Consider the following 11,912-nt stretch of genomic DNA (forward strand, 5'->3'; position numbering starts at 1 on the left):
CTCGTCCCGGCCTTCCGAGGGGCAGGCCGCGCGGGTTTCCGTGTGCGCTGGTCTGCCCGGCCGCTCCTCGGCCCTGGCGGGAAAGGGAGGCGGTGCTGGTGTTTCCGGGAGCGTTCCCGAGCCCGTGTTTAGTCAGGGCTTCTCTCAGCGGAGCGGGAGAGGGGGAGCTCGTGAGGGAAAGGGCGCGGGGGTTTCGATTGCTGGAAGTGCTTTCCCTAACCGGGAAGAGTGGTTTTCCAGAGGTGTGCGCCTGCACGGTTGGTCACCTCTCCCTCATATCTGAAAAACGGTGTGCAGGTCACCGGGAGCGCTGTGATGCAATTCGTGGCAGCTGTTTAATCCTGAAAGGTCCAGCTCTGCTGCTCTGAATTGATTTTTATTACAGAGGTAGAATATTCAGGGGTGTGTTGTGTGGCATGAGTGCATCTCTGTTCACCATTATCCGTTAGGGCCTTTATTCAGGGCCTGTGTACATCGTCGTCGTTTGTACCTTTCCCGACAGCAACAAAGTTGTCCTGTGACTTTGTTTCATTGACTTGGCTGCTGTCTAGACCAGTACACCACTGCCAGCATCAGAGATGCTCTTTAGTTGGTTTGATACTGCTATTAATGTATAACAAAAACACAGCCTTTTCTCCTGTTGTGTTTTAAGGCCACCTGCAACACATTTAGGGCTTGGTTTGTGTTGCTGTTTGGGTTTTTTTAAGTAATGCTTACAGCTAATTGTATAGCACAGTCAATGGTGGAAATAGTTACTGGTTTTCTTGTGTTGATTTTAGGGAGGGAGTGCTTGTATGGCTGTGAAGCATTTGTTTTGAGGTTTCTTTTCATGCCTTTTAAAAAGATGATGCCAAGTGTGACTCCATTCTGACATATTAAAGTGTTTACTTTTTATAACATACTTAAAAAATACATACTGAAAGCTTGAAAATCTCTAGGAGGCCTGGTTTCATTCTAAAATACTTAAAATTTTTAATGAATAGCAGGAGTGGGAGAGGGAAGGAGACTAGTAAGTCAAGCATATTCAGAATGTAAGTACTTTTTTGGAATCATAGATGTAACTAGTTTCAGTATATTTAGGTTCACAAGCAAAATCTGCTTTTGAAGTGATGCTGGGAGCTTAAGCTTTTGGTTTGTCTGGTTTATTTCTAAGCTGACGTTTTTGCTTGTGATTTAGTACTTCATCTCATTCCTTTCACTCTTTTCTTTCTGTCCATGCCATTTTGCCCTTCTTACTTCCTTGTTCTATTGTCCCCAAAAAATACCTTTGGAGACATTTCAGCGTTCACCCATAGCATGTATGTGTTCAAGTTATCTTAGGTCAACTACATCCGAAATAAAATACTGCATAAAAACAATTCTTAACCCAGCTGGGAATGGCTTAAGGAGAACTTTTTGTAAGTATATTTAAACAATAGTGACTGATGACATGCTGCAGAAGGACTAAATGACAGAGTTCTCTTGGTTTGCAAGATTTATTTTTTTTTTTTTTTGTATGTTACAACAGAGGAGATAAAATGGAGCTGACCCTATTCTTCCATTCACTTTAATTCAAAGTGTTTTTGAAATGCCACATGCGTTAGGGCTTGTTGCTTGCTTTGCTTGTAGTCTCTATTTTGTCTGGTAGCCTTTGCCAGTTGTAGGAAAAACTCTTACTCTTTTTGTTGTTTCTGAAACAAAACCTTAAATATGTGAAGTGGGTTTGAACTGAAAAGTAGTTGTCAAGTTCTGTACTTTAAGTGTTATGCATTACTGAAAAGAACGGTCACCCTATTGAATTATTTTTGAAGTACTGTATGTCTAAAGTCTGTCTGTCATGTTTTTTTCTTTTTCAGAAATCGATGAAAGGATTCCTCTTTGCTAAGCTGTATTTGGAAATAAAAGAATATGAACTTGCTAAAAGGTAACGTGTTGATCTGTGTTTGTTCTTCTGTTCTCTAAAGTGTAAGAGAAAAGCTGAATAAATGTGAAGTAGACCAGAGAAACCAAGATCAACACTGAATGCCATTTAAGTCTTTATAAAACAACAACTTGAAAGATTAGTTTTGTGCTACTGAAAACCTTATCTGGTTGAAGTGGCATTTTTTGTTTTTACATTATATTATGTAGTCTTAGAATTTCTGGGAATTACTGCAGTATTAATAAACAGAAATACTTGCTGGCAAGTATCATCTGTATGTGTAAAACAATGTAGCTTCTTAGTTTAAGGTGTAGACAGGATATAATAAACCAAAATAGGTCCCTACTTTGCTTCTGGCAGATTAAGTTGTTACAGGTCAGGGAGGGAGTCTTAAAGAAAAATATTGGTCTAGTAACAAATTTTTTTCTCCTCCATAGGTATATATCTGCATACCTCAATGTACAAGAGAGAGATCCCAAAGCACACAGATTTCTTGGACAGATTTATGAAGCTGAGGATAACATAGAAAAAGCTTTTGGATGTTACAAGGTAGATGATTCACTGGCCCCTCATGTCCTCCTTTATTCCTTTGCAAATGAACTTTTAAAATCCTTCTGTGCTGGACATTCTCAAACCCATAGAAGTACTCCTGGAAAAACTGTATTATTTATACACATTTGACAATGGAAAGCACATGAAGCACTGCAGAGGAGATTCTTCACTGGATATCACTTGCTTCAGTTGGATATTTTAAAGTTGATTCTTTCATTTTTGTTCTGGACTTGGTCTTTGTGCTGCCTGTTATTAAATTCTTCCCATGTCCTATATTGCATTTTGGACTAAGGGCCATGAGAGTTGTAAAATTCCTTAATGTGGGCTGATGACAACAGGAGTCTAGTTGCTACTAGAAGACTGTAGGGCTCATAGTTTTTTTGCTTGGTTGGTTTTGGAGGGGACAAGGGCAAAAGGAAGGGACAAATAGGCAAGCATATAATGTAAAGTTCCCAATCAGAATGTCTTCATTCTGGTTTTGTGGAGGGAGATGGTATGCTCAGAAGCCTGGTTACCAACACAACTCCATGAAGTGCCATCATGATTTGTTAAACTGTGTGTGTCAACCTTTTTTCTAAAGTGTCCATGTCTGCCTAGACTAGAGATCCTTATAGTCCTGCTGTCTGTGTGTAGCAGTAACTAGTGATAGATGCAGGGGAAGTGGCTTTTACATTATTTCTTTTATGCTCTTCTGAATTCCAGCAGTTGTATCTGGGTGCTGTAAAGCAGTGGTGGCATTTAGAAATGCTTTTAGAAATATATTCTGTATTGATGGATCTAAATAATTTGAGTAGCTGGGTCTGTTTGTGGGGGGATAACTTACTTTCCTGTTCTGTATGGTTCAGAAGTTGAAGTTAATGCTATTATTTATTTTTTTTTGCCCCCTCCTCTCTGTGCATGGGAAAAACTAGCGTTCTGTGGAGTTGAATCCAACACAGAAGGACCTTGTGTTGAAGATTGCAGAGTTACTATGCAATAATGACATTACTGATGGAAGAGCAAAATACTGGGTTGAGAAAGCTGCTAAGCTCTTCCCTGGGAGTCCTGCTGTTTTCAGGCTGAAGGTAAATTCCAGATTACTTCTGTCCTATGGCTTCAAGAAACTCAGTATTTGACTGGAGTGCTTTTTGCATGTCACCTCAAGCAAAACTCATCCTGGTTGTTATGTTGGAATCTTTTAATATTATGACTATTAGATGTTACTTTTTTTGTAGTCTGACATTTTTGTCTGTCTTTAAACAAATCTGCAGCTAAAGGCTTTAATGTTTCAAGGTTAATCCTCTTAAAAAATGCCAAGGAAATGTTAGTTATTACATCTGAGAAGTTGAGACTAGGGAGGCACTGCTTGATATTTCTGTTGTGCAACTGGCAAGAAGATAGCAGGCCTGGGAACTCAGGCTTTCTTGCTTTTTTGTTTTTAAATCTGTTATGAAAACTGCAGAATGTGAGAAATACTGTTGTTCTCAAATACTGTGTAAATGCTTCCAGTCATGCAATCTCTTTAGTTTTGTATAGCTAAGAAGCAACCATATAAAAGTCTTCAGATACCTTTTTTTTAATGCAGCGTAGTCTATGACAAGGTATGTTGTCATTGAATTAAATTATTTTACAGATATTACCTACTAATAGGAGTCAAATTCTGAGGATTTTCTCCTATGATACTTGTCTTCATTTTCAAATATTCGAGTATTTAATCAACTTTATGTAGTACCTGAAAACTATGAGGAATATTGTAGTTTGAGTAATGTAGTCACGTAGTGGAGGGAAGAACACTGTGTCGTACTGTAGTTGCTGAGAGGACTTGCGTGGAAAATGAAATATTAACATGTTGCCTTCATCTTTAACAGGAGCAGTTACTGGATTGTAAAGGTGAAGATGGATGGAATCAGCTTTTTGACTTGATTCAAGCAGAACTTTATGCAAGACCAGATGACGTCTACGTAAACATCAGACTAGTTGCACTCTACCGTTCCAATAATAGATTAAGAGAGGCTGTGCTTCATTGTCAGCAAGCAGAGAAGAAAATTCCTTTGCATTCAAGCTTGGAATGGTGTTCCTGTGTGGTAGAGACACTTGAGGTGTTGAATCGTATTTTGATCCTGTGATAGTCTTCCATATTTTTTTAACTGGTCTGTTTCTCTTAGTGCCCTTACTCTTACAGCTATTACTCAAGTCATTTAACTCCTTCAAATGCAAGTCTGCTGAAACCAGTGGAATTACAAAAAACCTTTTTTTCTTGTAATTGGAATTTTCTCCCTAAAATTAAGCCTTATAGAGCTATTGAGTTTCAAACTTCAAAAGTTGAGTTAGATACAGCTGTTGCCTTAGGGGCAAAATTGATCAGGGAAGTAGTTCCCTGAAACTTTCCTACTGAAGAATATTTTAGGGTTTTGCCTGTGAAACTGGATTTTTTCAGTAAATGCTTCTTATGTTTCGGAGAAGTACTGCCCTTGCCTTCATGGAAGGATGACTGTTCCTTATCCTGTGATGAACTTTCTTCTTTAGGAATATCTGGAATCTTTACAAGACTTGGAGTCTGATAAAAATCACTGGAGAGCTATCAAGAAGGATCATCTGCTGGCCTATTCCAACTTTGTCAAAATGACACTTTCTTCTAGAGATGTTCAGGAATGCAGAGAGGCACTTGAAAGGTACTGGTTTAACTTCCTTATAGTAAAACCAAATCCTTTTTTCCTTTTTTGCCTTTTTTCCTCAATTATGCAATGGCTGTTAATTGTCTTTTATAAAACTATATTCTTCCACCTGTTAATCTTGAATGAGTATTTGAGGCAATACAGACAATGGATGAGGAATTCTTAATGTCCAAGTATGTTTTATTTTCTTTTTCTCCTCTAACATTGACCAAACCATCTGGGTTTTCTGCTGCCATTTTATTAGAGCCTTTCAAGATGATTACATCTGAAATACTTCCAGATTGTGGCAATGGTAACAGCCATTATAATTTTGTCAGATAATGGGAAGTGTGTTTTAACTGTTTTCTGGAAAGCCTCTCCTGAGTGAGGGTTGTCTACTAGCCTGTAGCTACTCAGATTTTTACAGTTCCTTTTGTTTTTGAAGAGCCTCTATAGATGTATTTTGGGCCTCTCTGATAAATGAAGGAAAGAGAAGGGCAGAGTTACTAGTGCCTCCTGCATGTCTCTAAGTCTACAGTAGTGAACATGTTTATCCATATAGTTTGGGAGGACAGTTATGTATGCAAGGAGATGTGCAAAGATATGCTGAAAACTACTGTAAATATTTAGGCAATATTTAGTGTTTTACTTCAGTAATCTTAAGTTGAGAGCATTGGGAGTCTGAGAACCATATTGTACTTTTGTGTACTTTTTTGTGCAGCTCAGGTTTGAGTAATAGAGTCAGTACTAGCCATTGACTCAAAGTTTCTTGATTTGCAGTTAAATAGCATCAACCAAAACCATGTGCTATAGCTTTTACCTAGGCTCTGTTTAGAATGAGTCTTCTCTACATTTTAGTTTTGATCGTGCACTTCAGTCAGTGAAACCCTACGTGAATGTGGCTGATGAGTTGTCTCGTACATTTGTGGAAATGAAAGGACAGCTATACTTGCATGCTGGAACTTTGCTACTGAAAATGGCCCAGCACAATGAGGCACAGTGGAGAGGTGTTTGTCAGCTAGCAGCATTGTGTTATCTGATTAGCTTCCAGGTAGGTAATTTCTCACTTTATGCTGTTAGTTGATACAGTTCTTGAAGTGTTCTTGCTGTATATTTGTTGAACTTCTGTATTCCTGAGATAATCTAGTGCTTATGTGCCTCCTCACTCCCTAAACCCTACTCTTCCATGGTTCTTTAAAAGGTTTCAAATGACATGAACAGGGTAAAAGTGTATCTTCAGCTGTTTCCCTTGTCAGAGTAACCTGATTCTTACAGGCTAGTGAGTTTATTTCCTCTAGTATATTCCTTTTTCTGTAATACACCTGAACGCGTATGTTAGGTATTAGGCTTATTGCTATAGGGAGCAGAGAGGATGAACTGAATAGTTCCCATGCACTTGTTGAGTAGACAGCAGAACTAAAAAAATCAAGCTTAATTCTTTGCCTTATGAAGTAAAATTGTCTTTTTTTTTAATGCCACTGCTTGCGTTCCAGGGGTTGCTCTTGTATATGTCTTATGTTTCTTGCAGTAGGTATAATTGCCCATCTCAGGGTTTTTGGGGGTTCTCTGCCCTTTCCCACACCCACCCCCTGGGTTATGTGACTTAGTACCTTCAGAATCATGTGCTTTTTCTGTGGTTTTCTAATGAAAAAAAAGGTGCTTGTTTCTCAATGCTTAATTTGTTTAAATGATCTGCAGTTATTGTGAAAACGCTGTAACACTTCTCTCCTTACTTCATCAGGTTCCTAAACCAAAATCAAAAGTCATAAAGGGGGATCAAACTGGACAAGATGTGCTAGAAATGTTGGCATGTGATCGAAAAAGCCAGTCTGGTAATACAAATAGCTACATAGTTCCATTTTAGTGTTACAGATAGTTACAAAGTGGTTTGTTAAATAACACATTCCTTTTTTGAAATGTATAGTTCAAACAAACCTAGTAGAGTGCATTCTCTTTTTCTAAGTGTGGGTTTTTTTCCTCATTTTTGCCTCTCCAGCACACTAAGAATTCAACTCATATGGTCTCTTAGTCTACTGGAAATGGCTTCTGCCTTCTGATACTATTTTGCAAGCATTGTTAGCTCTAAGAGGAAATGAAAATATTGCTGTTTCCCTGTCCTTTCCATCCTCTTGCTCTTTTTGCTGCTAGACATAGACAATTTTTCAACCTACAAATTCTTGCAGGGCCTAGGTGAAAATAAAGCAACCCACTAGACATCAAGTTCAATGGTTTCAGAATGGATTTTGATAAGACAGACTTCTGCTTGTATTACAGCTACTTATTTTAAGGGCAGTTGCAATGCCTCTAGAATAGTAATAATATGAAGATAGCTTTTTTTTTTTCCCCAAAGAACTGGATTTGCAAACACCTCGAGTTTGTTGTCACTCAAGCTTGGAAAATCTACATGCTGGAACACTGACCCAATTACAGGGAGAATATAACTTAGCAATCCATAGGTTTCATAAGGTGAAATCCTGATTCCCACCCAGCCCTTGATAGCAAAAACAGTCCAATGTAGTGAATATTGCTTTCCTTATGTTCACTGCTCTATTTATGTGAAATGGTTGATATTTTTGGTTTCTAGGTCATATGCTGCTGAACTTAAGCCACGGCAAGCAAGACTTCTTTAAAGAGATTGTGGAATCTTTTGCAAACAAGAGTGGCTTATCTACATTGTCTGATAGCCTGTTTGAGAGTGGAGCTTCTAGAGAGAGATCTTTTATTGGCACGGATGATATCGGAAATGTCAGTACACAAGCACCAGTGCAAATGGAACTTCATAGATGTGATATTGGTAAGAGGTTTTACTTTCTGAGACTCAGCTTTTTGTAGCAGAAATTATTCTACAAATACTTTATATTGCAACTAAAGACCAATACCTGAAGTAGCTGCTGAAAGTTGCACTAATGTCCTAGGCAAGACTTAGGCTTTATTGCAAAGTAGAGTAGTGCTTCCTGAATAATTCCTTACAGATTTTTGAGAAGTAAATAAGTTTGCTAAAACCAGTTGTCTATTTGACTGAATATGGTGTGGATGGGAGTGAAAGGACATCTGAGAGTCATACCCTTAGAAGTTTAAGGGCTTGATGGCTTGAGCACTGAGATGAACTGTCTATTTGATATGCTTAGCTAATTTTAAGTCTGTAATCTTTCATAAGTGAAGGTTGGAATCTTGATGCTCGTTGGTCTGCAGAGTGTCTTTGGCTGATCAGATAGAGTGAAATGTGAAACGCAGCTTTGATCAGATACAAATCTTGCTGACTTTGTTTTTGCACAGGTGCAGTTAGAATGCACAATGGCAGCCTCCAGCACCTCGTGTGGCTTGGCTTGCAGTGGAACTCTATGTCAGTCTTGCCCCCAATACGCAAATGGTTAAAACAGCTTTTCCAGTTGCCTCAAGAAACATCGAGACTTGAGACAGATGCTCCTGAATCCATTTGCCTACTGGACCTTGAAGTAAGTACGCTTTCAAAGTCCTTAAGTGTACTGTACGATTGAAGTTCTCTGGCATTTAATACCTCTTATTTCTTCATTTTTACAAAAACAGATATTTCTGCTTGGAGTGATATTCACTAGCAACTTACAACTGCAGGAGAATTTAAATTCTCACTACGGTGCACATCAGCCTCAGTTCTTACCATTGCCAGTGTGCAAACAGCTCTATACCGAAAAGCAAAGAACCTGCTGGGATGCTGTTCGTGCTCTTATTCAGAGAAAAACAATGTAAGGCTTTTTTAGTTTGGAAATGTTTGACTAAGCCCTTAGGCAGTTTCTTCTGCAGTACCTTGGATTGGTCCCAGTAGGTTCTTCTAATATTAAATTGATTATTTGACATCTTTTAGCCATTGAGGCTTTGTTGTAGCAGGGACTTGATATGCTTGAAAGATTTCTAAAAATGGTATTTCCATTTCTAAACTAGAAATAGGTTAGGACTAAAACTGTGGGCTATATTCTTCAAGCAAATGATATGCAAACATGAAAAATAGAGAATACTAATCAAGGAATGTTTCTTCTGATATTCAGACCAGGAACATCAGCAAAACTAAGGCTTATTGTACAGCATGGAATAAGTACTCTGCGAACATTGGAGAAGCATGGCCTTCAACCTGCCTTAATTATACACTGGGCAAAAAGCCTGCAAAAAACAGTAAGTTGAAAAGACTTAAATATCTAGAAGCTGAGGTGTTTTTCTCTCATTTTCCAAACTATAAACAGATTGGGGGAGCAGAATGCATTACTGAGAGCATTTGGGTTTTGTCAGGTGAATTAGTTGCTTTAGTCACCCTATAAAGTACTGTCTTTAAGCTGTAGTATTGCTTTCTACACGTATATTACTTTACGTATCTTTTGAGATAAAGCCCTTGAGGTTTATCTCCAGTGTCAGAGAAGCACTCTTGCAACTTTTCAAGAACACAGAAGGATATGTATGTACAAATAGTATTTTTACTTGAATTTCTTGAAATAACTTATTTCCTTTCCTTTTTCTTCACCAGGGCACTAGCCTTAACTCCTTCTATGACCAGAAGGAATACATTGGACGAAGTGTCTACTACTGGAAGAAAGTTTTGCCTATCCTGGAAACTATCAAAAAGAAGAGGAGTATTCCTGAACCTACTGATCCTCTCTTCAAACACTTCCACAGTGTAGACATTCAGGTACAGATTGATTAAGCCAAGGTTGAAGTAAGAGAGGGTCTATGTCAAACTTACATAGCTGCAGAATTTTTCTCTGCATTGTACAACTAATTTTTTTATTACTAAAAATCTGTTAATGATGAGATTTGGTAGTATGGTGTCTGATAAAGGGGGGAAACATCTATGTTTACAACTTTATCCCTACCTTTAAAGCTTGGAACACACTGAATACTCTTAGTACCAACTTTCTTTAAAAATTATTTTCCCTGTATTACAGGAAAACAATATCAGATGTGTTATTGCACTGTTAGGTATAAGTTGTCTTTCACTTTCTTTGTAGGTCTCTCAGGTTGCAGCATATGAAGAAGAAGCACACATAGCATTTGCAATGTTGGATGCAGTTGATGGAAAAACTGATGACGCTTTACTAGCATTTGAAGCTATTAAGAATGTAGTTTCATACTGGAATCTTGCCCTGGTAAGTTAATAAATTGCATTACCCCAAAATGTTTTGTGTTAGTCAGTTGCCTTCTGATGGATTTTAATTAATCTGTGCCCTGTTCTTTAGATCTTGCAAAGAAAGGCAGAGGAGTTTGAAAATGATGCCATGCTGCCAGAAGAACAAGAAGAACGCAAAACCTATCTTCTTAAAAGCAAGCATTATCTAATAAAGATCATTGAGGAAAGTTCCTCAGATATGTCAGCAATGGAGAAAGTAAGTAATTCTTGCTTTCAAAATGTGTTTCAAGAGGTGGCAGTGACTTTAGGTACTGTCTCAAAACCCTTTGCATGAGTTTTTTAGACCAGGCTTTGCATTAAGGCAACTTAACCTTATTTCTTTGCTCAAGATAACCCGCTTACCACCACTGAGTTGATAAACTGAGTGACTTCTGTAACCTATCAGATCAGGCAATATTCTGGCTGCTCTGCAGACAAAAGCTATAGTGTAAGCAAATAGCTTTTATCACTATTTTTTTATAGAGGTTAATAGTTTGTAAAAATATAATTAATGTTTGTGTTAATTTTCTTTTATTTAAAAAGTGTAGAGCTTTGCTGGAAAAAACAGTATTTGTGTAATGAAAGCCTTGTGAATTGTTCTGCCAGAGTCCTGAACGTAGCCTGTCTTGCTATGAGGGAGAATTACAATCATGATGCCTATTTCTAATAATTTTCTAGCTGCCTGTATCTATTGATACTGTGAGGGAAATGCTAGATACAGTGATGCAGGAGCTCGGTGAGAATGGTGAAGAGGGAAGTCTTGTCTTCAGAAATGGTCTGCCACAAGCTGTAGATTCAGAGATGAAACATTCCACTCCATCACCACCTAAGTTCTCTCTTTCACCAACCAAGACCTACAAGGTATGTTAGCCAGCTATTATTTCAGGAAATTGTCAGGTTTGAATAAAAATTCACAATATTCAATTTTTTTTTTCCTAGTTTTCTCCTAAAACTCCTCCTCAGTGGGCAGAAGATCACAGATCTCTCCTTCAAATGATCTGTCAGCAAGTCGAAGCTTTAAAGGTAAACAATTTTGTCATCATATTCAGTGAAGAACAGATGGCCTTTTAGTTACAGTAAGGACTTAGTGATAATAGCATGGGCTAACATACAGCTCCTGGAGTACTCCTTAAATCAGTGGAATTATCTTCTGTAAACATCTGTCTAAAAGGAGTGCAAGGGTTAGTATTTTTTGTTTAAAAACTTATCTGGGACTTGGACAGGGGTGCAGAGGTTAACTCTTCCAAGGACCATATGCAGGAGTTGTGTTTTCATCAGTTTGTTTCTCATCCATTTGGTTCTGTTTTTTTTGTTTGGTTGTTTGTTTGGTTTTTTACTTCTGGCTTTAGAACACAGTATTTCATACTGAATGGGCAGATCTTGGATGATTTTGGCAGAATACCTCTTGATTTATTAATTTTTGTTTTCCAAGCTTGAATATCCTTTTAAATAGCAAAAGGGTAGGGACCATTCCTTATATTTTCTTCTATGAATACCTGTGTAGTACATACTTACACTCCTGATTGGCACACTGTCTTGACAGAATGAAATGCAAGAAATGAAACTTAATAATTCCAATTCAAATGCATCATCTCATCGGTGGCCTACTGAAAACTATGGGACAGACACAATGTCAGAGGGTTATCAGAGAGCACAAAATCTTCATGAGGCTCCATTAACAGGTAAGTTCCTGCTG

General features: G+C 38.0%; 1 protein-coding gene across 1 annotated transcript in view; it reads left to right on the top strand.

Moving 5' to 3' along the window:
• Positions 1-11,912, top strand: part of LOC104389009 (E3 SUMO-protein ligase RanBP2-like) — a 33,316-nt gene that overhangs the window by 2,274 nt on the left and 19,130 nt on the right. The window contains exons 2-18 of the mRNA XM_009997952.1: positions 1,836-1,903; positions 2,338-2,449; positions 3,364-3,516; positions 4,300-4,530; positions 4,958-5,103; positions 5,944-6,136; positions 6,827-6,917; positions 7,670-7,879; positions 8,362-8,540; positions 8,632-8,807; positions 9,108-9,231; positions 9,578-9,739; positions 10,059-10,196; positions 10,287-10,433; positions 10,895-11,077; positions 11,156-11,239; positions 11,760-11,898. Of these exons, the coding sequence (XP_009996254.1) occupies positions 1,836-1,903; positions 2,338-2,449; positions 3,364-3,516; positions 4,300-4,530; positions 4,958-5,103; positions 5,944-6,136; positions 6,827-6,917; positions 7,670-7,879; positions 8,362-8,540; positions 8,632-8,807; positions 9,108-9,231; positions 9,578-9,739; positions 10,059-10,196; positions 10,287-10,433; positions 10,895-11,077; positions 11,156-11,239; positions 11,760-11,898 (2,536 nt within the window). The remainder of the gene's footprint in view (positions 1-1,835; positions 1,904-2,337; positions 2,450-3,363; positions 3,517-4,299; positions 4,531-4,957; positions 5,104-5,943; positions 6,137-6,826; positions 6,918-7,669; positions 7,880-8,361; positions 8,541-8,631; positions 8,808-9,107; positions 9,232-9,577; positions 9,740-10,058; positions 10,197-10,286; positions 10,434-10,894; positions 11,078-11,155; positions 11,240-11,759; positions 11,899-11,912) is intronic.

The sequence above is a fragment of the Chaetura pelagica genome, unplaced genomic scaffold (assembly GCF_000747805.2).
Source record: "Chaetura pelagica isolate M959 unplaced genomic scaffold, ChaPel_1.0 scaffold123, whole genome shotgun sequence".
NCBI classification, from domain to species: domain Eukaryota; kingdom Metazoa; phylum Chordata; class Aves; order Apodiformes; family Apodidae; genus Chaetura; species Chaetura pelagica.